This window comes from Zea mays, chromosome 4, assembly GCF_902167145.1.
Source record: "Zea mays cultivar B73 chromosome 4, Zm-B73-REFERENCE-NAM-5.0, whole genome shotgun sequence".
NCBI classification, from domain to species: domain Eukaryota; kingdom Viridiplantae; phylum Streptophyta; class Magnoliopsida; order Poales; family Poaceae; genus Zea; species Zea mays.
The window spans coordinates 78,650,092-78,677,509 of NC_050099.1; the positions used below are offsets into that span (position 1 = coordinate 78,650,092).

A 27,418-nucleotide genomic window follows, 5' to 3' on the forward strand; every position below is an offset into this window, starting at 1 on the left:
CACTCCCTTGGATCGGATTGAAATCTAGCACACATGCATACGCTAAGCATAATATCCGGTCTACTAGCACATAAATAAAGTAAGGACCCTATCATAGACCGGTATGCCTTTTGATCAACAGACTTACCTCCTTTGTTGAGGTCGGTGTGTCCGTCGGTTCCCATTGGAGTCTTTGCGGGCTTGGCGTCCTTCATCCCAAACCGCTTGATCAAGTCTTGCGTGTACTTCGTTTGGGAGATGAAGGTGCCATCCTTGAGTTGCTTCACTTGGAACCCAAGGAAGTAGTTCAACTCGCCCATCATCGATATCTCAAACTTTTGAGTCATCACCCTACTAAACTCTTCACAAGACTTTTGGTTAGTAGAACCAAATATTATGTCGTCCACATAAATTTGGCACACAAATAAATCGCCATCACATGTCTTAGTGAAAAGAGTTGGATCGGCTTTCCCAACCTTGAAAGCATTAGCAATTAAAAAGTCTTTAAGACATTCATATCATGCTCTTGGGGCTTGCTTAAGTCCATAGAGCGCCTTAGAGAGCTTACACACGTGGTCGGGGTACCGTTCGTCCTCGAAGCCAGGGGGTTGCTCCACGTACACCTCCTCCTTGATTGGCCCGTTGAGGAAAGCGCTCTTCACATCCATTTGGAACAACCTGAAAGAATGGTGAGTAGCATAGGCTAACAATATGCGAATTGACTCTAGCCTAGCCACAGGAGCAAAAGTCTCCTCAAAGTCCAAACTTGCGACTTGGGCATAACCTTTTGCCACAAGTCGTGCCTTGTTCCTTGTCACCACCCCGTGCTCGTCTTGTTTGTTGCGGAACACCCACTTGGTTCCCACAACATTTTGCTTGGGACGAGGCACCAGTGTCCAAACTTCATTTCTCTTGAAGTTGTTGAGCTCTTCCTGCATGGCCAACACCCAGTCCGGATCTAGCAAGGCCTCTTCTACCCTGAAAGGCTCAATAGAAGAGACAAAAGAGTAATGCTCACAAAAATTAACTAATCTAGAGCGAGTAGTTACTCCCTTGCTAATATCACCCAAAATTTGGTCGACGGGATGATTCCTTTGAATCGTCGCTCGAACTTGAGTTGGAGGTGCCGGTTGCGCTTCTTCCTCTATCACATGTAGGGATGAAAACGGGACGGATACAGCCGGATACAGGGTCATCCCATATCCTACCCTAACGTATTTCTCTCGGATACGGGACCGGATACGAGTAGTTAAGATTCGGGACGGATACAGGACGAGACCGGGTAATAATCCGGACGGGTAAGAAACGGATAACGGATACTACTCGGGTAGGTACCGGATAATTGTCGGGTAGTTCATCCGATGATATTAATTGTCCAACCATCCATAAGTTAAGAAATACATAATCATGTATATGATAGATCAGATGTAAGAAAGAAAACCGGTAAAATTGACATCATGTAGTTCAAAGTTGCTTATCACAAGGACATTGTAGAACCAACACCGCAATATTTAAAATTCATAAATATTCTAGTTTCACTAAAAAATTGCAAATAAGTTACAAAAACTAATAAACATTTTATATAAAGATAACTCAAGTCCTCGTATGAAAATGATAAAGTGAAGTACTGATTATGTTGAAACTTGGATACTTACACTAATTTCACATGTAACTCATACAAATAAGTGAAAGTGAAAGGAAAGAAACGTGGATATCTTATAGATCTTATGATCCAAACATTTTTTATGGTTACATATGGACATATGTTGTATCTCCGTAAAATTTCACAATTTTTTGAGGCTATTTATGTATTATTAATTTCTTGTCATAGAAAATCATCAAAATACAATTAAATCATTAAAATATTGTTTAAACAAAAAATTGTTGTATTACAAAGTCATAGATCTCTTCAAGCTCTACAATTTTCATATAAACTTTATCTTCATCCGATTTCATATGTAAAAGTTATGATTTTATAACTATATTATGCAGAAAAAGAAAAAACGGGTACCCGAATTCCGGGTACCCGTATCCGACCCGGGATTTTCGGGTACTGACCGGGTATTAGTGATTCCGTATCCTACCCGTATCCGAGGTTCAATATCCGGGTAATACCCGTATCCGTCCCGACAAACAAAATACCCGTATCCGTACCCGAAATTACGTCCCGTTTTGGTACCCGTATCCGATACCCGTTCCGGATACCCGTCCCGTTTTCATCCCTAATCACATGAACATCTTGTGCTCCCCCTTGATCACATGCCTCTTCTTGATGAACCTGTTCATTGTCTTGAGTTGGGGGATGCACCATTGTTGAGGAAGAAGGTTGATCTTGCTCCTTTAGTTCCTGTGGTCGTACATCACCAATCGCCATGGTACGTATTGTGGCCGTCAGAACATCTTCTTCATCTACATCATCAAGATCAACAACTTGCTCTCTTGCAGAGCCATTAGTTTCATCAAATACAACGTCGCTAGAGACTTCAACCAAACCCGATGATTTGTTGAAGACCCTATACGCCTTTGTATTTGAGTCATAACCTAACAAAAACCCTTCTACAGCTTTGGGAGCAAACTTAGAATTTCTAGCTTTCTTCACTAGAATGTAACATTTGCTCCCAAATACACGAAAGTAAGACACATTGGGTTTGTTACCGGTTAGAAGCTCATATGAAGTCTTCTTGAGGAGGCGATGAAGGTAGACCCGGTTTATGGCGTGGCAAGCCGTGTTCGCGGCTTCCGACCAAAACCGCTCGGGTGTCTTGAATTCTCCAAGCATTGTCCTCGCCATGTCTATGAGCGTCCTGTTCTTCCTCTCTACCACACCGTTTTGCTGTGGTGTGTAGGGAGCGGAAAACTCGTGCTTGATCCCTTCCTCCTCAAGGTACTCCTCCACTTGAAGGTTCTTGAACTCGGACCCGTTGTCGCTCCTTATCTTCTTCACCTTGAGCTCAAACTCATTTTGAGCTCTCCTTAGGAAGCGCTTGAGGGTCCCTTGGGTTTCAGATTTATCCTGCAAAAAGAATACCCAAGTGAAGCGGGAAAAATCATCAACTATAACAAGACCATACTTACTTCCTCCTATACTTAGATAGGCGACGGGTCCGAAGAGGTCCATATGAAGTAACTCCAGGGGTCTTGATGTTGTCATCACATTTTTGGCATGATGAGAGCTTCCCACCTGTTTACCTGCTTGACAAGCTGCACAAGGTCTATCTTTTTCGAAAGTTACATTAGTTAGACCTATCACGTGTTCTTCCTTTAGAAGCTTGTGAAGGTTCTTCATCCCCACATGTGCTAAACGGTGATGCCACAGCCAGCCCATGCTAGTCTTAGCAATTAAGCATGCATCTAGACTAGCCTCCTCTTTTGCAAAATCAACTAAATAAAGTTTGTCGTCTAGTACACCCTTAAAAGCTAATGAACCATCACTTCTTCTAAAGACAAACACATCTACATTTGTGAATAAACAGTTATATCCCATATTACAAAGTTGACTCACAGACAACAAGTTATATCCAAGTGACTCAACTAAGAACACATTAGAAATAGAGTGCTCGGATGCAATTTTTCCTAACCCTTTCACCTTGCCTTGGTTCCCATCACCGAATATGATTGACTCTTGGGGATCCTTGTTCTTGACATAGGAAGAGAACATCCTCTTTTCCCCCGTCATGTGGTTTGTGCATCCGCTGTCGATAATCCAGCTTGAGCCCCCGGATGCATAAACCTGCAAGGCAAACTTAGGCTTGGGTCTAAGGTACCCAACTCATGTTGGGTCCTACAAGGTTAGTTACAATACTCTTAGGGACCCAAATGCAAGTCTTGTCTCCCTTACATTTGGCCCCTAATTTCCTAGCAATTACCTTCTTATCATTTCTACAAATAGCAAAGGAAGCATTGCAATCATAATAGATTGTAGAGGGTTCATTCATTACTTTCCTAGGAACATGAACAATATTTCTTCTAGGCATATGATGAGCAACATTTTTCCTAGTCAAATTTCTATCATGCATAATAGAAGAACTAGAAGCAATCATGGCATGAGAATCAAAAGCATCAGAACTTCTATAATCATTCCTAGAATGTCTCCTATCATGATACATGAAAGCATGGTTCTTTTGAGCACTACTAGCCATAGGGGCCTTCCCTTTCTCCTTGGCGGAGATGGAAGCCTTATGGCTTGTTAAGTTCTTGACTTCCCTCTTGAAGACAAGACCATCCTTAATTGAGGGGTGTCTACCAATCGTGTAGGCATCCCTTGCAAATTTTAGTTTGTCAAATTCACTCTTGCTAGTCTTAAGTTGGGCATTAAGACTAGCCACCTCATCATTCAATTTAGAAATTGAAACTAGGTGTTCACTACAGGCATCAACATTAAAATCTTTACACACATTGCAAACTACAACATGTTCTACACAAGATGTTGATTTATTAGCTATTTCTAATTTAGCACTCAAATCATCATTTATGCTCTTTAAGCTAGAAATAGAGTCATGACATGTAGACAATTCACAAGAAAGCATTTTATTCCTCTTTATTTCTAAAGCAAGAGATTTTTGTGCCTCTACAAACTTATCATGTTCTTCATACAAAAGATCCTCTTGTTTTTCTAATAACCTATATTTATCATTTAAGGCATCAATTAATTCATTAATCTTATCAACCTTAGTTCTATCTAGGCCCTTGAATAAACATGAATAGTATATTTCATCATCGCTAGATTCTTCATCACTTGAGGAAGCGTAAGTACAAGTATCACGAGTGCTTACCTTCTTTTCCCTTGCCATGAGGCAGGTGTGATGCTCGTTGGGGAAGAGGGCCGACTTGTTGAAGGCGGTGGCGGCGAGTCCTTCGTTGTCGGAGTCGGACGACGAACAATCCGAGTCCCACTCCTTTCCAAGGTGTGCCTCGCCCTTAGCCTTCTTGTAAGCCTTCTTCTTTTCCCTCTTGTTCCCTTGTTCCTGGTCACTATCATTATCGGGATAGTTAGCGATAAAATGACCAATCTTACCACATTTGAAGCATGAGCGCTTCCCCTTCGTCTTGGTCTTGTTTGGATGCTCCTTGCGACCCCTTAGCACCGTCTTGAAACGCTTAATGATGAGGGCCATCTCTTCCTCATTGAGTCCCGCCGCCTTAACTTGTGCCACCTTGCTAGGTAGCACTTCCTTGCTCCTCGTTGCTTTGAGAGCAACGGTTTGAGGCTCGTGGATTGGGCCGTTCAACGCATCGTCAATGTATCTTGCCTCCTTGATCATCATCCGCCCGCTTACGAACTTTCCAAGTATCTCCTCGGGCGTCATCTTGGTGTACCTAGGATTCTCACGAATATTGTTCACAAGATGTGGATCAAGGACAGTAAAAGACCTTAGCATTAGGCGGACAACGTCGTGGTCCGTCCATCGCGTGCTTCCATAGCTTCTTATTTTGTTGACGAGGGTCTTGAGCCGGTTGTACGTTTGGGTTGGCTCCTCGCCCCTGATCATTGCGAATCTCCCAAGTTCGCCCTCCACCAACTCCATCTTAGTGAGCATGGTGACGTCGTTCCCTTCATGTGAGATTTTGAGGGTGTTCCAAATCTGCTTGGCGTTATCCAAGCCGCTCACCTTATGGTATTCATCCCTGCACAATGAAGCTAGAAGAACAGTAGTAGCTTGTGCATTTTTGTGAATTTGCTCATTAATGAACATGGGACTATCCGTACTATCAAAATGCATTCCATTTTCTACTATCTCCCATATACTTGGATGGAGAGAGAACAAGTGGCTACGCATTTTGTGACTCCAAAATCCGTAGTCCTCTCCATCAAAGTTGGGAGGTTTACCGAGGGGAATGGAAAGTAAGTGAGCATTGGAACTTTGCGGAATACGAGAATAATCAAAGGAAAAGTTTGAATTAACCGTCTTCTTTTTCTCGTAGTCGTTGTCGTCGTCCTTTTGGGAAGAGGAAGATTCGTCGCTGTCGTAGTAGACTATCTCCTTGATGCGCCTTGTTTTCTTCTTCCTCCCGTCTTTTCTTTTGTGGTCCGAGCCTGAGTCAGTAGGCTTGTCATCCTTTGGATCATTGACGAAGGACTCCTTCTCCTTATCATTGACCACCATCCCCTTGCCCTTAGGTTCCATCTCTTCGGGCGATTAGTCCCTTTCTTGAAGAGAACGGCTCTGATACCAATTGAGAGCACCTAGAGGGGGGGTGAATAGGTGATCCTGTAAAAACTTAAAACTTAACACCACAAACTTGATCAAGAGTTAGAAACAATGGAATCAAGTGAGTAGATAGGAGAGCTCTTGTGAAACACAATAGACACAGTAAGGACAAGCACAAGAGACACGAGGATTTATCCCGTGGTTCGGCCAAGTACAAAACTTGCCTACTCCACGTTGTGGCGTCCCAACGGACGAGAGTTGCACTCAACTCCTCTCAAGTGATCCAATGATCAACTTGAATACCACGGTGTTCTTCTTTACTTTACTCTTTTCCCGTTTGCGAGGAATCTCCACAACTTGGAGTCTCTCGCCCTTACAATAAGAATCAATATGAAGCACAAGAGTAAGGGAGGGAAGCAACACACTCAAAGCCACAACAAATACGTACACACAAGACCAAAACTTGAGCTCAAGACAATATCTCGAGGTTCTCACTAGAACAGAGCTCAAATCACTAAGAATGTCGAACAAGTGCGCAAGAATGAAGTGTGAGTGATCAACAATGCTCAAAGAATGCTTGGTGTACTCCTCCATGCGCCTAGGGGTCCCTTTTATAGCCCCAAGGCAGCTAGGAGCCGTTGAGAGCATTTCAAGAAGGCAATTCTTGCCTTCTGTCGCCTGGCGCACCGGACAGTCCGGTGCGGATTTCTTTCCTTCTTTGGCCAAGCCGACCGTTGGCGCTTTGGAGCCGTTGGCGCACCGGACACTGTCCGGTGCACACCGGACAGTCCGGTGCCCCTTCTGACCATTGGCTCTTGCCACGCGTCGCGCGCGGATTATGCGGCCGACCTTTGGCCCGGCCGACTGTTGGCTCACCGGACAGTCTGGTGCATCACCGGACAGTCCGGTGATTTATAGTCGTACGCCGTTAATTTCTTCCCGAGAGCAGCCAGTTGACAGACGCCAGCCTAGCGCACCGGACAGTCCGATGCACCCAGACCGAGCTGTCTTTGGCTGAACAAAGTCATCTCGTTTCCAACTTGATTTCTCCTGTTTCCAGCACTTAGACACAATTCATTAGTCTCCAAAACAATGTACTAAGTCTTAGGAACATACCTTTTTACTTGATTAGCACTTTGTCCATCACTTTGCATAGATTAACATAAGTCCACTTGTGTTGGCACTCAATCACCAAAATACTTAGAAATGGCCCAAGGGCACATTTACCTTTCAGGTGGCAGTGGTAATTTTTCAGCCAAAATTTGCTCCGCCGCTTCTGTTTCTTTTTCTCTAGTTTCCAAGGATTTCTCCTTGGCGGGCTCTGAAGGCCCAGCTTCGGTCTCAGCCTGGCGCTGTGTAGCTTCGGCTTCAGAGGCTGTTGTCTCAATTTGCATTTTTGGAGCTTCGGCAATTTTCTTCGGAGTAGAGCTTGAAGACTTTATTGTCTCCAGTACATCTAGAACATTAACCATCCTTTTTCTTTTGGGGGTCACTGCTAGACCTTTCTGGGTTTTTTGCACTTCAACTCCTACCGAAGGACTTAAAATTTCTAATGTTATTGTCCCTTCAGCTCTCGGTTCTTCATTTTTTTCAACCTTCGGCGTTGCAGTCAGCTCTTCAATTTTCTGCGCAAGCGCAGGTTCTTTGGCTTCAGTAGCCGAAGAGGTCTCACCGACAAACTCGGGCACTGTGGCCGGTTCAATAAAGCGCGGTCGGTGAGTAAGGACCTTCACCTTTTTCCTCTTCGGCGCAGGCTCGCTTGGAGCAGCTGAAGCATCATCTTTCCCGGAAGTTGCACCTTTTCTTTTTTGTCCCCGTAACGGGTAGCGGTAGTCAGGGTACATGAACCCAATAGCATCGAAAACTCGGTTGAGTCTCTTCTTTTTCCGGCTTCCGAAGGCCGCTGATAGTGCATTATCTTCTGTTTTGGAGTACGGCCCAAGAAGTTCATCACTTGTAGCTTCGACACTCTTCAGCCAATCATCGTCTGGCTCATCAAACTGGTCTCCAAATCTGAAGGTGTATTTTAGTCGAACCAAACCACCTTCGTGGGGGTTGTTGATAGTTTCCTTTGGCATCTCCCAGTTGGCTACCAATGGCCATATCCTGTAGGCCACATGCTCTTGAATTAAGTCCCTTGTCCCGATGAACGAGCAGAATATGCCGAAGGCCTTTCGGCATTCTTCGGCTGCTTCATCAATTTCCACCTTCGGCTTCCGGAGGCCGAAGCGTTGCCAGATAGGGCGCATGATAATCTCCTTAATATCCTCTCGTGCCTTTAAATCATTTTTCACATAGAACCATTCCTTTATCCAATCCCCGGGCCACCGCTTCTGGAAGGTGGGCACAGGGCAGCTTGACCCGGAGCGGGCAACGAAGCTATAACAGCTAAAGTTGTTGTGATACTGCTCTTTACCCCAGGGCTTCGTCTCATATAGAAGCTCGTGCATGCTATAGAAACTTTTAGCATTCGGCTCCAAGTTCTGACTCCTCACAGCCCATACGAAGACTCCCATCCTTATAATGGCTTCGGGAGTAATCTAGTGAAGAAAAATCTGGAATATCTTCCAAACCTCAACCACGAAATTGCTTAGAGGGAACCGAAGCCCAGCCTTGAAGAAGCTTCGGAAGATCACGACTTCATTATCTTCGGGAGTAGGTACAGTCTTCTCCCCGTCATCTGCCCTCACAGTAGACATATCTCGAAAATATCTCCCCTCATATTGTCAAGGTGACTCTGCTTAATAGTTGATTTTCCGAAGACTGTGTGACTTGGTCGCCACGGTCGATCTTCGGAGTCCTCACCTCCACTTTCCACATCATAACTGTCACTATCGCCAATGTCTTCAGATAAACCTTCTAAAATCTCCTTAGTGATCTTCTCTGTATTTGTCTTTGCTATTGATTCAAGAAACCCAAGATTCTTCTCCTTAGAAAGACTCAGCCTTGTTTCGGCAACAGCCTTTTTATCTTCAGACATCTTCGGAAATGCTAAAAAACTGCTCTCAAAGTTGAAGCTTAAAAAACCTAAAAAGCCAAACAAGTGTTGGTGCGCAAAAGAGCTAAAAGTTGAGTAAGCAAGAGCAGATGGCAAGAAAGCGTGCCAGATGTGCTCGCGGTGTGCTCTTATTTATACGCCCAGTGCGTTGCAAGTGGGAGGGCCCCGCTTGTCATTGCCTGATGCTATTCTAGCAAAGGGAAGGTGTTTTTTCGGACCTTCGGCTTAAGGCCTTCGTCCATATCACAATCTGAATTTATCATTCTAACAAATTAATATTGCGAGGGGCTACTGTTGGGGGCCTTCGGCTTCCGAAGGTCCTCAAAAATATGATTTAACAATGTTTCTCCAGTATGATACATGAACAGGTACCTTTGGACTTAGGTCAAAACTACAGTGTGAAGAAGCACAAAGAATACGAAGGATGGCGCAGAGCCGAAGCTATGCGCAGGGGAGCTTCGGCGTGATAACAGAAAAGGGAACCGACTTATAAGGGAAAAAGGCTATTTAGACCCGATGGACTATTATAGAGTTATTAGCAAATGTAAAGGGCATGAGTGTAATTTTACATGGGCTGCGTACCGTGCCTATAAATAGATGAACAGTGCTCCCGTACTGTTCACGCTGACTGGGCATTTGCTTTTGCGTCACGCTTGTACTTTTACCTTCTTTCAAGCCGAAGGTACTTTTGTAACTTGTTATTATTTCTATTTTTCCTTAATAATAAAATAGAAATCAGTTGATGGTAATAAATAACTGTTGATATTATCTTTTATATCTCATATGTTTCTTTCCTCGTTTATATGTTGCTTTGACGAAGGTACGTCCTTCACAACCTACATCCGAAAATTATTATCTCTCAAAGGGATATAATGCTTCGAAGGACGAAGGACTTTAACGTTTAACATTCTCTGTGTTGCCTTGTTCTTGACTCATAGCATTTGAGAACAAGTCCCCAACAGTAATCTACAGTGCAGAACAGTACTTTACACGGCCGTTTACACGGCCTACTGAAGATGGCCTTAAGGTTGCCCGCACTGGCTCACTGCATGCGCTACGCTATCCCATCTAGCATAAAAAACACTTGCATTGTATACTCTGTAGCTTACTCCATCATGCAGCAGTAGAATAGATTGAGCATCACATACAACTCACATTATCACATACAACGTCATACGACACTTAAGGTATCTAGCCATCACGTGTTGCTATGGAAGGAAGAGAGATAAGGTAAGCTGTTGTAGGCATAAAAGAAATAATATAATATGTAATATGGTTGATGTATAGAGTAAATATGACCACAATAGATTGTAGTATAGAATAAAGAATCTTGTTGATGATGATAAAATATTTGTTTTAGAGTAATAATTTAGAGTAGTATGAGTGCGGATAGCCTAACCACTTGTATTTATAGTTATAAATATATAATTATTGGATAGTACATTTAATCACAAACCTAGTATCATGTTTGTATTACAATAGTTAAATAATGAAGTATGATTCATGACATACATAAAATAGCTTATAAGGCCTTGTTCGTTTATTTTCCATCCCATGAGGATTTGAAGGGAATAGGAGAAATTAAGAAGGATTTTGACTCGCTAGGGATTCAAATTCAATCAATCTCCTCAAATCCATATGGATTAAGATTAAAACAAACATGCCCTAAATTGGACAGAAGAGTTAATTAGTACTCACATTGTTGTTTTGGCTTTTTTCCACGTGTGTCAATTCTGACCATGCTTCCAAAATATGATGTGAGTACAAGGTCAGTCTGCCCATGCTTCCAAAACATGATTAGGGGTGTTCGGTTCTGGAGACTAAATATTAGTCCATGTCACATCGAATGTATGAATACTTATTATGAGTATTAAATATAATATAATTATAAAACTAATTATACAGCTGAAGACTAAACGATGAGACAAATTTATTAAGTCTAATTAATTCATGATTAACAAATATTTATTGTATCATCACATGAGCAAATCATGGACTAATTAGATTTAATAGCTTCGTCTTATCGTTTAGTCCTCATCAGTGTAATTTAGTTTTATAATTAGACTATGTTTAATATTTTTAACTATCATCTAAACATTCGATGTGACAGGTGGTGGAACCAAACAGGGCCTCGTACCCGTACCTATAGTTTGCGCCTATACTCGGGGTACCTGCTCTTGTTTACATTGTCGCTAAAATAGACGCATGTTTGCAAACTAGAACTAAGGGTTCGTTTGTTTCCCCTTGTTAAACTTTAGCACTGTACTTTTTTGCTAAAGTTTAGTTACTAAAGAAACAAACACGATGCCTAAAAGTGTCGTGCTAAAGTTTAACACCCATTATCACTTTAGCTCCACCAAAGATGCTAAACTAAGCTAAAAGTAGTTTAATACCCCTTTCTCTCTTCCCCACCATTAGCCGCATGATCCTCGTGGACTACAAATGCTATAAAGTTTAGCACTTTATCCAAACAACCCTCAAGTGTTAATGTTTATTAAAAGTTTGGCATGTGCTAAATGTTAGCAGGTACTAAACTTTAGCACTAGAGAAACAAACATACCCTAATAATATTGTTTGCATTTTAAGCATTAAGGTGAAGCCGCGTACATGATCTATAGCATTGATAGAAGTTCTGCACCTAAACTCATACTACGAGTGTAAGGTAGGATTACCATTGTTAGACCGTGTCCAGTAGGTAACACATATGATATTGTTTTATATTGTAGACTATATTGTTCATAAAATAAAATTTAAAATAAAATATAAGATTAGTAAACTGATTGTTAATATTGAACAAAAATCAATGTTTTGTATTTATTTTTAAGGGCTAGTTTAGAAACTTAAATCCCCTCCAAAATTCTTGGTATTTGAGTGGGAAAATGAGCTAATTTTCTACTTAATACCGAAAGTTCCGAAGGAGATTTAAAATTTCAAACCATCTTGGACAAAAAGGCATGGGTTTTTCTTCGAAATGGTTGAAGCGTAAGCTGTTTATATAGCCAAAAAAAGCTAGACATTGAAGCCAAATGATGTGGGCTTTCTATACAATATACAATAAGATCTATCATTGTGTACGAAAGTTGAGAGATCAGATGTACTAGGTGTACTGTTACTGGGTACTAAGGGCAACGACTGTTATACAAGCAATTCTTGTTTGCAAGCGTGCAAGTAAACCATTTAATCCGTTAGGTTACGATCCAACCACAGATACAACTATGGGTTTGTTAGGAGTTTTTTATAAAGATTATTAAGCTGGTGGTGTAAGGGTTTAAGTGTTAAATATGACGTACGGTTGGATCACGATCTAACGGATTAAATAGTTTGCTTTCACGCTTGCATATAAGGACTGCTTGCACAGCAGTCGTTGACGGTAGTAAGATATTTTATCATCAGTCGTACTCCTACTGTATGAGCCGTGGATCGAGGATCCGACGGTTGTAGTGACTAGCAGCTGGAGCCTGAAGCTGGCTGCCCGTACGGCTCTTCTGCTCATCCCCAATCGAAACGGCTCGCAGCTCATCTCAATCCGATCCGATGGCCCGCGCCGCCGCTCGCCTCCTCCCCATCTTCCTCCCATGGCGGCGTCCTCCCCCGCCCTGCCTCCTCCGCCGGGGCTTCCTAAACCCTAGCAGCCCCAGAACCTCCGCGCGCGTCGACACCCTCGTTCTCCCTGGAGACGAGCGCTTGCCCTTCCCCTCGCCCCCACGCCTCCCGAACCAGCTGCGTCCTGACTACGGGAGTGGCGGCGGAGGCGGCGCTCCCTCGACCATCGCGGCCATCGTCACCTCACTCGGCGGAGGCCCTGCAGCGGTGGGGATCGTGCGGATCTCCGGCCCCGATGCCGTCGCCGTCGCCGACCGCGTTTTCCGCCCAGCCGGGACCAGGAGGGCGTCGACGCCGTGGCAACCGCGCAGCCACTTTGTTGAGTACGGACTCGCGCTCGACGCGGACGGCAGCGTTATTGACGAGGTACGCAGTGCGGCTGTACTTCACCTTCATTGCTTCTCTATATGAATCCTGCGAACTGACCTTGCGGTTCTGAAGGTTTTGGTGGTGCCAATGCTCTCCCCGAGGTCCTACACGCGAGAGGATGTTGTGGAGCTTCAGTGCCATGGCAACGATCTCTGCTTGCGCCGCGTGCTCAGGGCTTGCTTGGAAGCTGGAGCCAGACTTGCTGATCCTGGTAAATTGCTTGTTCTCTACCTGGTAGAATTCACATTGTTGTCGTGCCTGGCCTTTTAGTCAGTTAGAGAGAGTAAGAGAGATTCTTAACTGCTGGAACCAAATGACTAGCGAAGGACGTGTGTTGTACTGTTGTTCACCCTTAATCAATCCTCACCAGTTTTGCATCTTCTTCATAGGTGAGTTCACCCTTCGTGCATTCCTGAATGGGAGGTTGGACTTGGCCCAAGCGGAGAATGTGTCTAGGCTTATTTCAGCAAAGTCAGCAGCTGCAGCGGACTCAGCTTTGGCTGGCATCCAGGTATTTACAGGCTTAGATTGTGGGTACAATTGCTCTCTCTTATTATGAAGCCATTAAAAAAATTTGTATGGTATAAATAGGAAGTCCAGATTATGTTGTGGTTAAAGTTGGAGACACCAGAAGCTTATGTATTCCAAATTGCTTACATCTGAAATGGATGTATATTAGATTTAACGCCTTTCATACAGTAAGCTTAGTTCATTTGTTTCAGCTTCCTATATACACTATAGGCTCTATGAAGAAGCTAATTGATTTTAAAACAAGTCTGAATTCGACATGTTTTAATGTAGGGAGGCTTTTCTACCCTAGTAAAGTCATTGAGATCAAGGTGCATTGAGTTGCTAACAGAAATTGAGGCTCGTTTAGATTTTGAAGATGAGATGCCTCCTTTGGACCCAGTGATGCTTGTCAGCAAAATTAATTGTATGAGGAAGGAGGTTCAGGATGCTTTGGACACTTCCAATTATGATAAATTGTTACAATCTGGTCTACAGGTATCCCCTTCAAGCTATGCATTAGTGATACGCAAAGATATGTTTTTTAAAAAAATGGAGATTCAAGAAATGCATTTTAAATATATTTTGCAGATAGCAATAATTGGCCGTCCAAATGTTGGAAAGTCCAGCCTCCTTAATGCTTGGAGTAAGGTATATATAGTTAGATATCCATCTTTCCTGTTTTGGTTTTTTGTTATGATCACTGATCCTTTTTATTCTTTGTTATATATTCATCTGAGCAGCAGTGTAACGTATCTAATCTGTTTGTACTGTGAATTTACAAAATTATACCAAATTAGCCATGGATGCCTTAAGGCTGTGCAATATGTGTGGAGAATTAGGGTTGTCTTCAACATATTTTGTACTGGACAACCAATTATACCTAATCATGCCATAGTGATTATTTTAGGAAATCTGTACCTCTATAATTCCACATACCATATGCTTAAACAATGTTGCCTGTAGATGGATTTTTTTTGTTGATATTGGAATTTATATGTTTAGCTTGCAGAGTGAAAGGGCTATTGTTACTGAAATAGCCGGAACTACACGGGATGTAGTAGAAGCAAATGTCTCAATTAATGGTGTACCTGTTACTCTTTTGGACACTGCTGGTATAAGAGAAACTGATGATGTTGTGGAAAAAATTGGTGAGGCTTTTTCTTTTGGTTTCAGATTATACATTCAATATTTCATAGGGATTAACCTTGAAGACAATGCTGATCTTGACATCTATCTACAATTCTGATCTCTGCACAGGCGTGAAAAGATCCGAGGCTGCTGCAATGGGAGCTGATCTTATTGTAATGGCAATAAGTGCAGTTGATGGATGGACTGATGATGACACTAAACTTATGGAGCATGTTTCGGTAAATAGGGTACGTTTTGTTTTTCTTTCCTATTAGTTTTCCTGCCTCACTCCTAGTGCTAAAAAATGCATCTGAGAACTTTGAGCCTATCCCTTGGTTAAATTTACACACTGATTTTTTTTGCTTGTTTGGTTGGAGAGAAGTCCTCAGGTTCTGCAGTTCCGATGGTTCTTGTAATCAACAAGGTAGATTGTGCGCCATTTGTTCCTGGAGAACAGTTCAAACAATTCAGTGGCCTCTTCAGAAAACACGTACAGACATGTGCAGTCACCGGTAAAGGCATTTCTGATTTGGAGAGCGCTGTAATAGAGGTCAGGGGTATTGAGCATGTGCCTTCTGAGGGACGAAGGTGGACCGTAAATCAGGTAAAATTTCTGTGCGTTCAACTTTTACAGAGGCATTATCAATGCTCTTTTCTAAGTTTTATTGCCCTAATGAATGTTGCATCTTATAGATCGCTAACTGGTTTCCCGTCGCATGTTGTTCTATGCAGAGGCAATTTGAACAGCTGTTGAGGACTAAAGAAGCTTTCGCACGTCTAGAGTCATCAATCAACGAGCAGTTACCAATGGACTTTTGGACTGTGGACTTGAGGGAAGCTGCGCTTGCCCTTGCAACAATCAGCGGGGAGGACATCTCCGAAGAAGTTTTGAGTAGCATATTCAGCAAATTCTGCATCGGGAAATGATCTCGCAAGATGCTGCATCCAGTAGTTTGGAGCAGAAGCTTTTTCCTTGACTGAGAACAGGAACCAACATGCTGAGTGGCACTTGGTTCGCGGCATCAGAATGGTGAACAGGCGTGCTTGTTCTCTGAGGTGCCACAAAGAACACAAGGGAGGTGAAGCCCTGTCCATCCTAGTGCACACCGTATAGATGCTAAGGATGGAACCATCGAGTTCCTGTCTTCGACGTCGGATACGAATCCTGTATACTCGTGGTTGATATGAGAAAATTTTATTAGACCTAATTGAGAACGCAAACAGTTTCATTCATCCGTCTTGCTGTACGGGACGCAACATACCCGAATTGTGACCAGGAGACATTAAGGTGCCGTCTGGTTCAGACGTTGTAACAGGAATCGTAATGAGATCCCTTACCGGCGGTAATGTAATGGTTATTGGCTGATCCCTTACCGGCGGTAATGTAATGGTTATTGGCTGTAATTAGATTGGATAGTACCAGATACTACTTGAAAGAGCTCAGTCAAATAAAGGTATCGGTCTAATCCGTTTGCGTTGAAGGCATCCGTTGTTCGATGCATCGTACAGCTCTGTTGGAAGGTCTAATCCGTTTGCGTTGAAGGCATCCGTTGTTCGATGCATCGTACAGCTCTGTTGGAAGAGAACATATCTGGTTTGCGTTGAAGGCATCCGTTGTTCGATGCATCGTACAGCTCTCTTGGAAGAGAACATATCTGGTGCACATGAAAGATTGGTGCACATGTTGTACATATTAAATCATCACCGCTTGGTTGGCTAATCAAAAGTTTTTATACTAATGATTTGGCAAGCAGAAGTTTTCCAAAGTTAGACAAAAATATTTTTCATAGATTTAGCAAGCCAAATGTGAAATATTGACAAATTTTAGCAGCAAAACAAATGAAAAAAATGGCTTACCCAAAGATATGACATCAAATAGGCACACCAGGAAACTATTCATGATAAATGTAAAGACGTTTACTTCTACGAATATAAATATTGTTATACTTGTGTACAAATTTGGTTAAATCTAACGTAGTCTGACTTACAAAGAAAGTTAGGATGCCATTAATAATGACTCAAAGTACATTAAAAATTAACTCAGTAACCTGACGTAAATCAACATTAATTAGCTCAGTAGTTGTGCCGGAGAGGAAATTCTCTGGCCGGGTGGCAGAACACACCTGCACTAAATCCTAAGATGAGGAGGGGCCTAAGCGTTTTGCCTCCTAGATGGAATCGGGAAGAAACACAAGAACACACAAGGGTTTAAAGTGGTTCAGGCCGCCGAAGCGTAATACCCTACTCCACTTGTGATGTATTGAGCTTGAGAGCTTGTATGAACTTGTGAGTTTGAGTGAGTGTGAGAGTGTAAGTTGGTTTTGAGTGTAACGTCGTGTGTCCTCCCTTTTATAGCTCAAGAGAGGCACGTACAAGGACACTGAGCCCCGACATGTGGGCCAGGGGCAAAATGGAAGGAGATAACTAATGCCCGTAACGCCAGGGTGATCTTCTAGCGCCATAATGTCCATAGTGCATACAATATTGATATGTCGCCGCTGCTTCCTCGGTACACGCGAGTCATGTTGAGTGTAGCGCATGCGGCAACATGGACGTACTGCCGACCAACGGAATGGACAGGCATGCCGCCTGCAAGATGGCCTGGTCGCCGCCCGTCATCGGAGTGGACAGGGCACATTAAATGCTGAGGCGGCACATCGCCTGCCAGTGGAATGGACAGGGCTCATTAAATGCTGAGGCGGCACATCACCTGCCAGTGGAATGGACAGTCAGTGCGCCTTGTCCGCAATAAATGCAGAGGCCACGCGGCCCAGAGGCCTTACGTCAGGCTCCGCCCGCTGGCTTACGTCACGGGCAGTAGGCCACGTGGCAGCATCGGGGCTCCGCCTGAGCGGGGAGCAGAGGCGTACACGGTATGGTCCGGACACATGTCGGCTTCGGACCCCCGCCTGGCTTCGATTAAGGTCTGGGTATTCTTTGTCCCGGAATCCTGGGACCCCGCCGTGAGTGGCCCGGACCCCACGCAGAGGGGTCCGGACCCCATCCGGGGGTCCGGTCTACACCCGTGGAGGTCCTAGACCTAACCCGGGGGTCCGGTCTGCTTATACAGGGGTCCGTTACTTTCTCATGGGGGTTTGGGCCCACTGTTGATACCTCGGAGAATATTGTCTTCTCTGGCCACGTGGCGGCTCTAGAGTCGTCCATGTGGTGGGGTCGGATGTTGTTCACCACGTGACTAGAGATAGCCGCGCGGGCACCGCGCCTTCATACTGTAGTAAGGGGTACCCCTGTTTCAGGGTAGCGACAGTGGCCCCAGGGCCCATCTCGGGGGAGGACACGAGCCTGCAGGTGGGGCCAAAGCTTGATTGGCGATTGACGCGTCGCTTCCATGCGCTTGTTGACGTAATCACTGCCAGTCCGCCTTCGGCCACGCCAACTGCCAAGTCTGGCCCCGCGGCTGACTGACCCGCGGCCCCCACGCATGATGGTTTGGCCGGGCCACGCGCGAGGCACCTCGATACCGCTGCATTGGTTTAAAAATTCACCTTCTCTGTCTTCTGCAGCGGCCCCGAGGAGGCGCGTTACTGCCTTACTGGCGCGAGCGGCGGTTCACTCTTTCTGCACTCAAACCGACGCCCAAGGAGTATGACTCGTGGGCCTGGGCCCCCGTGTCAGAGACTGGGCCGTTATTTTCGGCGGAGATGAAGAGGCGCACTACCACGGGCGGCGGTTTGCTCCTCGCATGGCGGTTCGCCTTCTTCGCACTCGGAGACCCGCACGCCAGCTGTTTGACTTGTGGGCCCGGGCCCCTGTAACACCCGGGTTTTAGGGGTCCAAAGCCCGGGCGTAAACTTAATCACCAGGTGTGCTGGGACCAAGTCTCACACATATGATGAATCATGGCACAGGATCGAATGTCACATCTTTACTATATAATAGGAGTTCTATACAAAATAAATAATTACATTATAAGGAGACAACGGTCCAGCAACCCAAAGTTGACTGGGGGACGACGGCCTAGACCACTCACGAACTCATCGCAGCATCCTCCAAGCGCCTCATCCTGCGGTACCTGTTCTTGACCTGTGGGGGGTTGTGAGACAGCAAGAGTGAGCTCACATACGTTCATCGCTCAACAAGTTATGGGGAATAATGTGCATGAGCTCGCCAAAGGTGGGAGCTCACGTGAAGTGTAAGGCTTACCAAAGAGGATGGTTAGAGCTGAGCATTGCTTCTAAAGTTGGTCAAAGTTTTATTAGCAATTACTAAGTATAAGTAAATACCAACCCAATTAAGCAGTAGAACAAAAGTAACAACATCACCTGCGATGCAATGCATATGACAAATTGAATTTAGTTCCATAAATTAATCATGTGAGGGTCCGAGCTGCTCATGACCGTGAGCACGGCTAGTATACCAGTTTTACACTCTGCAGAGGTTGCGCATCTTTACCCACAAGTCATGTTACCCATCTGCCAAGGGATCGCGACTTCCCATACACCTCTACCGAGGAGGCGAGGCAGGGTAACACTACGAGGCCTTTACAAAGTTCCACTAGCTTCAGAAAACCCGCTACAGTTTATAGGAAGCTCCAATGCAGGAATCCCTTGTAGGACCGCCATCGCAGCAAAATCCTCCCGAGGGCCTCCCTACACTGACCACTCCCCTACTGCCCTTGCCCCTTTCGGGTAAGGTAGTCCTCCACTAGCTTTCCTAATTAATCAGCCAAGGGTGTCCCATTATACCCTTGTGGTAGCACTGTTTTCCCGGGTGGTCGCTCCATGTTCCAATTAACATAATGATCTTATCATGAACAATGATAATAAACAGATAATAAAAGTGTGATCATGAATAATGTATCTTCATACCCAAAACCACATAAAGCACTAGCAAGTACTACCCAAAAAGTTCAGTGGTAAACAAGGTATAAAGATAATCAAACTAGGGTAACCTATTGGGTCCCATCAAAATTAACCTATGCAGATCATTATGATTAATCAGAACATGAGTAGGTAAAAAGAAGTGATCAAGGGCACAACTTGCCTGGCACTTGAGATTCCAGGTACCAACTTGCCTTTCAGATGACACGTGTCCTCGCGCTAGTCGTAGCAATACAAACAAACATGGTATAGATAAAATTAACATTACACCAAACATAAGAACAAACTGAATAATAATGATCTACGCGTTTCTATGAGACTAACGCAACTTAAACGGATCAAATCGGAGTTAAAACGAAGGTGTTATGAATTTCTAAGGACTTTATGTGTTTTCTACAAGATTAAATAGGATATAGATTTTATCGTGACATTCTTGTCAAAACAGTGGTACAAAATGATAAACAATAATAGTACAAAATTATAGAAATTGGAATGACTAAATTTTGGACTGAGTATGCATTTTCTATGAATTAAACACACTCTAGTATTTATTTTTGCATTAAAAAGTATTTTCCAAATGAATTTATTTGATTTTCTAACTATCTGGACCGAGCACTAAATCTATAAAAACACGAGGGCAAAAACATAAGTGTTCCCTAGACTCAGCCCAACCCTAGGGTGGACGACGGGTTCAAATTCTGGCAAGTGGAGGGGCTCTTTAGAAACGTTGCAGCGCCAAAGGGGTATGAGGGTATCTGAGCTGTCCGATCTCGGCTGAACGGCCCAGATTAGAAACACATCCATCCGAACGGGTACGCAATCTCAGTCGATGGATTCGCGACCAATGGCTCAGATTCGACATACGCGGTATCAAACTCTAGACGCTGGATCCGAATCCAACGCTCCTAGTTAATTCAGCCGAAACGGCACCACGAGCTGATCCTAGCCGTTAACTCCCAATCTGACGGCTATCCAATCCTCGTCACCGCCCGATACCTGAGCTGTCGCGGCCGCGACGGATGGTGGCGGTCTTCCCCCCTTCCGGCGAGCAATTGCCAACGAAACAGACCCCAAATTTCATCCCGGCAAGACCTACTCGATGATTACGGTCTAGTGAATTGGGGAAGACGAAGATTACCTGCTAATATTCGACGTTGAGCCCAGGTCACAATGCGCAGCGGACATGCGGTCAGATGCAACACCGACGACAAATTCCCCGGACCCTAGCGACTAATCCTTGGTGGCGGGTCCTCGATTTTATAGCCCCGAGGTAAGTCCGCGTGGGCGCCAGGATTTCAGCCGGGGAGGTTGGAGGTCAGGTCGCGAGCGGGAGCGAGGATTGCGGGCGCCGTTCGACCGAGTCAAGCGCGATTTCTGCGCGCTTCCGTGCGAGTCCGTAGCGTGGCTGGGGAAGAAGACCCGTGGCCCGTGGGTCCCACCGGTCATATGGCACAGAGAGGGGGTTCCGCGCGGAGGGAGGTGGACTGCCACTGGCGAGGATCTCGGGCGTTTCTGTTGTCGCCGCGTGCAGAGTCTGGAGCTTGCCCGAGTCACGCGGACGCAGCGAAGAAAGGGGAAGGGATAGAGCTGACGTGCGGGACCGACGATCCAGTGTGAGTCAAGAGCGAGCGTGAGTCGGACGAGTGGGCCCCAGATGTCAGTGGCCAGCAGATCAGTGCGGAAAAAGAGCGCAGTTGCGCGTGGGGGAGCAAGGTGGGCCGCGCGGGTCCAATGTGTAGATGGGCCGGAAGTGAAGCGCGAGGCCCATCTAACTGGGTTCGTCTTATTCTTTTATTTTCAATTCTTCTTCTTCTTTTTTTTTTCTTTTAAATCCAAATTTGAATTCAAATCTCTGTTGTGAATTTGTACTTTAGATTAAATATTCAAACCAAATATTCCAATATGAAAAGGTACATTTATTTATATATTTTTCTATATACCTTATATACTCTCTTTTTCCTCAAATCCTCTTCTCGTTATTATTTTATTTTTATTCGTATTATGATTGTTTTAAATGCACAAGCAAAAATCCAATATGATGCATTGGTTTATTTGTGTCTTAATAAATATTTACTCATTTTGAAACATGAGTAGTCACATGTGATGATAATTAGAGATGCACTCACATATATAAAGGAAACAATTTCTTCTTTTATTCTTCCTTACAATTTGGGTATTACAAATCCTACCCCCCTTAAAAATAATCTCGTCCTCGAGATTTGAAGAAAAGGGATGCAACCAGTTTGGTTTAGGAATCAAAAGTTTTGTTTCATGTTTTTTTATAGTAGCTAGTAGATGATTTGGAAAATATAGACATATACGTCTAGCCATCTATTAGGTCAAATGAGGTACGATTATGGCAAGTATAGATAATAGGTTGTGGCAAGGAAGAGTATAATAAGGAAAGACTTCATCCTGAACTGTGGATCTTGATTCCGCTGGCGGTTCAACTTGATCTTTGAAGTCTTGTGTTGATGCTTATCCTTCTTTGACATGGTTGGTCTTCTTTGGCCTTTATTTCTTGGAGTTGTCATCCGAGTTAAGGACATATGGCTAGGACATATGTGAGTAGGATGGATTGTATGGTGTAGGTAGGTTAGAATCTCTTGCTAGGTTAAAATTGTGGGGTTATGCAACTATTGGATGGTTAAGGTAGTTGCATATGGCCAAGTCGATCTGTCATTCTTAATTTAGTGCAGGGTGAACTAAGTTAAGACCCGTTCTATAGGAGTAGAGTCTAATCTATTTCATCAGTATTATCTAACATGTTTGATAAATCACTTTAGATTAGATCAGATCTAGGTTAGATTGGTGTGACTAGTTTGACTAGATAAGATCTTATTTATTTTAGGCTAGATCATGGTTGTTACACTAGCGTGGGATAAATATGCTTATTGGGGTAAGATGAATCCATAAGGATAAGGTAGAATCTCTTGAGGTCAGATAGATCTATTAGGATAAGATAAATCTTTTCAAAATAAGATGAGAATCTATTTTTTTAGGATAAGATGGATCTATGAGTGTAGGATAGACTTTTTCAAGATAAGATGGATTTTGCTAGGCTAGATTCTTTGATGAGGGATAACCTAGTTTATTTAGATATTTTTATAACCGTTTTTTTTCTATATGTATATGCAGATGTGATTGTGGACATTACTCCACAACTAATCACACTCAATCAAAGATCCAAATCAAACAAGTATCATAAGAACAAACATTCAAGCATACAAATACCTATAAAAATAGTTTTGTTTTTGTTCCTAAGAGTAGGTCTCCTATTCCTAAAGTCACTTTAGGCACAGGATTTCAAAGTGTGAAATCCACATTTATCTTTAGAATGAAAAGGTAAGAATAATCAGAGTAAAGCGGAAATAGATGAGAAAAGATTAAGAAAAGTTTAGAAAAGAATCAGAGTAGCAAGGGTAAGTAAAGAATGGTTGTCCAGTTCTATCTAGGTTTCGTCCTACAGTCAACATTCCTCTGATACCACTTCTGTAACACCCGGGTTTTAGGGGTCCAAAGCCCGGGCGTAAACTTAATCACCAGGTGTGCTAGGACCAAGTCTCACACATATGATGAATCATGGCACAGGATCGAATGTCACATCTTTACTATATAATAGGAGTTCTATACAAAATAAATAATTACATTATAAGGAGACAACGGTCCAGCAACCCAAAGTTGACTGGGGGACGACGGCCTAGACCACTCACGAACTCATCGCAGCATCCTCCAAGCGCCTCATCCTGCGGTACCTGTTCTTGACCTGTGGGGGGGTGTGAGACAGCAAGAGTGAGCTCACATACGTTCATCGCTCAACAAGTTGTGGGGAATAATGTGCATGAGCTCGCCAAAGGTGGGAGCTCACGTGAAGTGTAAGGCTTACTAAAGAGGATGGTTAGAGCTGAGCATTGCTTTTAAAGTTGGTCAAAATTTTATTAGCAATTACTAAGTATAAGTAAATACCAACCCAATTAAGTAGTAGAACAAAAGTAACAACATCACCTGCGATGCAATGCATATGACAAATTGAATTTAGTTCCATAAATTAATCATGTGAGGGTCCGAGCTGCTCATGACCGTGAGCACGGCTAGTATACCAGTTTTACACTCTGCAGAGGTTGCGCATCTTTACCCACAAGTCATGTTACCCATCTGCCAAGGGATCGCGACTTCCCATACACCTCTACCGAGGAGGCGAGGCAGGGTAACACTACGAGGCCTTTACAAAGTTCCACTAGCTTCAGAAAACCCGCTACAGATTATAGGAAGCTCCAATGCAGGAATCCCTTGCAGGACCGCCATCGCAGCAAAATCCTCCCGAGGGCCTCCCTACACTGACCACTCCCCTACTGCCCTTGCCCCTTTCGGGTAAGGTAGTCCTCCACTAGCTTTCCTAATTAATCAGCCAAGGGCGTCCCATTATACCCTTGTGGTAGCACTGTTTTCTCGGGTGGTCGCTCCATGTTCCAATTAACATAATGATCTTATCATGAACAATGATAATAAACAGATAATAAAAGTGTGATCATGAATAATGTATCTTCATACCCAAAACCACATAAAGCACTAGCAAGTACTACCCAAAAAGTTCAGTGGTAAACAAGGTATAAAGATAATCAAACTAGGGTAACCTATTGGGTCCCATCAAAATTAACCTATGCAGATCATTATGATTAATCAGAACATGAGTAGGTAAAAAGAAGTGATCAAGGGCACAACTTGCCTGGCACTTGAGATTCCAGGTACCAACTTGCCTTTCAGATGACACGTGTCCTCGCGCTAGTCGTAGCAATACAAACAAACATGGTATAGATAAAATTAACATTACACCAAACATAAGAACAAACTGAATAATAATGATCTACGCGTTTCTATGAGACTAACGCAACTTAAACGGATCAAATCGGAGTTAAAACGAAGGTGTTATGAATTTCTAAGGACTTTATGTGTTTTCTACAAGATTAAATAGGATATAGATTTTATCGTGACATTCATGTCAAAACAGTGGTACAAAATGATAAACAATAATAGTACAAAATTATAGAAATTGGAATGACTAAATTTTGGACTGAGTATGCATTTTCTATGAATTAAACACACTCTAGTATTTATTTTTGCATTAAAAAGTATTTTCCAAATGAATTTATTTGATTTTCTAACTATCTGGACCGAGCACTAAATCTATAAAAACATGGGGGCAAAAACATAAGTGTTCCCTAGACTCAGCCCAACCCTAGGGTGGACGACGGGTTCAAATTCTGGCAAGTGGAGGGGCTCTTTAGAAACGTTGCAGCGCCAAAGGGGTATGAGGGTATCTGAGCTGTCCGATCTCGGCTGAACGGCCCAGATTAGAAACGCATCCATCCGAACGGGTACGCAATCTCAGTCGATGGATTCGCGACCAATGGCTCAGATTCGACATACGCGGTATCAAACTCTAGACGCTGGATCCGAATCCAACGCTCCTAGTTAATTCAGCCGAAACGGCACCACGAGCTGATCCTAGCCGTTAACTCCCAATCTGACGGCTATCCAATCCTCGTCACCACCCGATACCCGAGCTGTCGCGGCCGCGACGGATGGTGGCGGTCTTCCCCCCCTTCCGGCGAGCAATTGCCAACGAAACAGACCCCAAATTTCATCCCGGCAAGACCTACTCGATGATTACGGTCTAGTGAATTGGGGAAGACGAAGATTACCTGCTAATATTCGACGTTGAGCCCAGGTCACGATGCGCAGCGGACATGCGGTCAGATGCAACACCGACGACAAATTCCCCGGACCCTAGCGACTAATCCTTGGTGGCGGGTCCTCGATTTTATAGCCCCGAGGTAAGTCCGCGTGGGCGCCAGGATTTCAGCCGGGGAGGTTGGAGGTCAGGTCGCGAGCGGGAGCGAGGATTGCGGGCGCCGTTCGACCGAGTCAAGCGCGATTTCTGCGCGCTTCCGTGCGAGTCCGTAGCGCGGCTGGGGAAGAAGACCCGTGGCCCGTGGGTCCCACCGGTCATATGGCACAGAGAGGGGGTTCCGCGCGGAGGGAGGTGGACTGCCACTGGCGAGGATCTCGGGCGTTTCTGTTGTCGCCGCGCGCAGAGTCTGGAGCTTGCCCGAGTCACGCGGACGCAGCGAAGAAAGGGGAAGGGATAGAGCTGACGTGCGGGATTGACGATCCAGTGTGAGTCAAGAGCGAGCGTGAGTCGGACGAGTGGGCCCCAGATGTCAGTGGCCAGCAGATCAGTGCGGAAAAAGAGCGCAGTTGCGCGTGGGGGAGCAAGGTGGGCCGCGCGGGTCCAATGTGTAGATGGGCCGGAAGTGAAGCGCGAGGCCCATCTAACTGGGTTCGTCTTATTCTTTTATTTTCAATTCTTCTTCTTCTTTTTTTCTTTTAAATCCAAATTTGAATTCAAATCTCTGTTGTGAATTTGTACTTTAGATTAAATATTCAAACCAAATATTCCAATATGAAAAGGTACATTTATTTATATATTTTTCTATATACCTTATATACTCTCTTTTTCCTCAAATCCTCTTCTCGTTATTATTTTATTTTTATTCGTATTATGATTGTTTTAAATGCACAAGCAAAAATCCAATATGATGCATTGGTTTATTTGTGTCTTAATAAATATTTACTCATTTTGAAACATGAGTAGTCACATGTGATGATAATTAGAGATGCACTCACATATATAAAGGAAACAATTTCTTCTTTTATTCTTCCTTACAATTTGGGTATTACAGCCCCCGTGTCATAGGCTGGGCTGCTTTGATGCGCGTCGGGCGAGATTTTCTACGGCGTCTCGGGGCGCGATCGGGAGAGTCTTCCTTGAAAAGGGATTCACCCCGCGTGCAGCAGTTACACTTTCACATTCTCTCCAACTGCTGCGCCCTTTCGCCTTCGAGCTCTCCGCGCCCCATTGCATTTGCGCTCCTCTGCTTTCCGCCGCCGTAGTCGCCATGGCCTCGCTAGTCCATCCCCAGCGCTTCCAGTCCGAGGTGGCACTCAACCTGGTGCGCAACTTGCTTGGATGGGGCGCGCCGGCGTTCTCGGAAGGATCCGCGCCGGCGCCTCTCCCCTCGGTGATCTCGCCGCGGGGGAGTTCGTGCTCTTCGTCTCCTACCTCTCCTGCGGGTTGGCGCTGCCGATCTCGCCTTTCTTCTTGCTGCTGTTGGAGGAGCTCGACCTCCATCTTCAGCACCTCACGCCCCACTCCATCCTCCAGGCGGCCATCTTCGCCCACCTGTGCGAGGTGTTCATGGGGGTGGTGCTTCTTCCACCAGCGTACAGACGAAAGGGTGTTGCGCAGCGACCTTTCGGTGAGGGAAAGCGAGTTGAGCTGTGGCTCCATCTTTCGCATGAACTTCATTGCCTCCAGCAGCGGCCTCGTCAGCTCCTCCTTGAACTTCACCAGCACCTCGTGGTACGCCTCCATGAACTGGTCCAGCTCTGGCTCCGTCTCAGCGGCCAGGCTGCCGAGCGCCGTGCGCTGCCGCGCCTCCATCTTTTTTGCTTTAATGGCCTCAACGTCGCCTCCAACGATGAGGGCTCCTTCGCCTTGACGCACGCATCGAGGAGTCCACCGCCACTGGCAAGCTGTAGCACCGGGTGGCTGCTAGCGCTGCTGTTCCCAGTGGCCGCCACTGTGTTCAGGGTGAGCGGCAGGTCTGCACCCGGCGGTTGCGGCGGCAACTGCGCTACGACGATGCTAAGGGAGGATGCCCACGGGCGGTGGTAGTGATCGCTGGTCCAGTCGCCAACACTGAAGACGCCGCCCGGGAGGTCGTAAAAGACGCCGCGGAGACGGCGGTCGCGCGCTTCCAGCGCGACCCTGTTGATGT

General features: G+C 44.7%; 1 protein-coding gene across 1 annotated transcript; it reads left to right on the plus strand.

Annotated features, from left to right (window-relative positions):
• The first annotated feature begins 12,617 nt into the window (after positions 1–12,617).
• Positions 12,618–16,213, plus strand: LOC100283042 (uncharacterized). Its single transcript, NM_001369282.1, has 9 exons — positions 12,618–13,095; positions 13,171–13,309; positions 13,488–13,609; positions 13,900–14,103; positions 14,197–14,256; positions 14,618–14,756; positions 14,866–14,984; positions 15,119–15,340; positions 15,469–16,213. Exons 1-9 carry the CDS (start codon positions 12,661–12,663, stop codon positions 15,661–15,663), a joined length of 1,635 nt encoding a protein of 544 aa, NP_001356211.1. The 5' UTR covers positions 12,618–12,660; the 3' UTR covers positions 15,664–16,213.
• The last annotated feature ends 11,205 nt before the right edge of the window (positions 16,214–27,418 follow it).

What these genes read in the sequence shown, in the direction of transcription:
- LOC100283042 (NM_001369282.1), top strand. Translation starts at nt 12,661, where the DNA reads ATGGCCCGCGCCGCCGCTCGCCTCCTCCCCATCTTCCTCCCATGGCGG. An exon ending in ACGGCAGCGTTATTGACGAG is followed by an intron (nt 13,096 to 13,170) that starts GTACGCAGTGCG and finishes GCGGTTCTGAAG; the next exon opens with GTTTTGGTGGTGCCAATGCT. An exon ending in TGATGTTGTGGAAAAAATTG is followed by an intron (nt 14,757 to 14,865) that starts GTGAGGCTTTTT and finishes ATCTCTGCACAG; the next exon opens with GCGTGAAAAGATCCGAGGCT.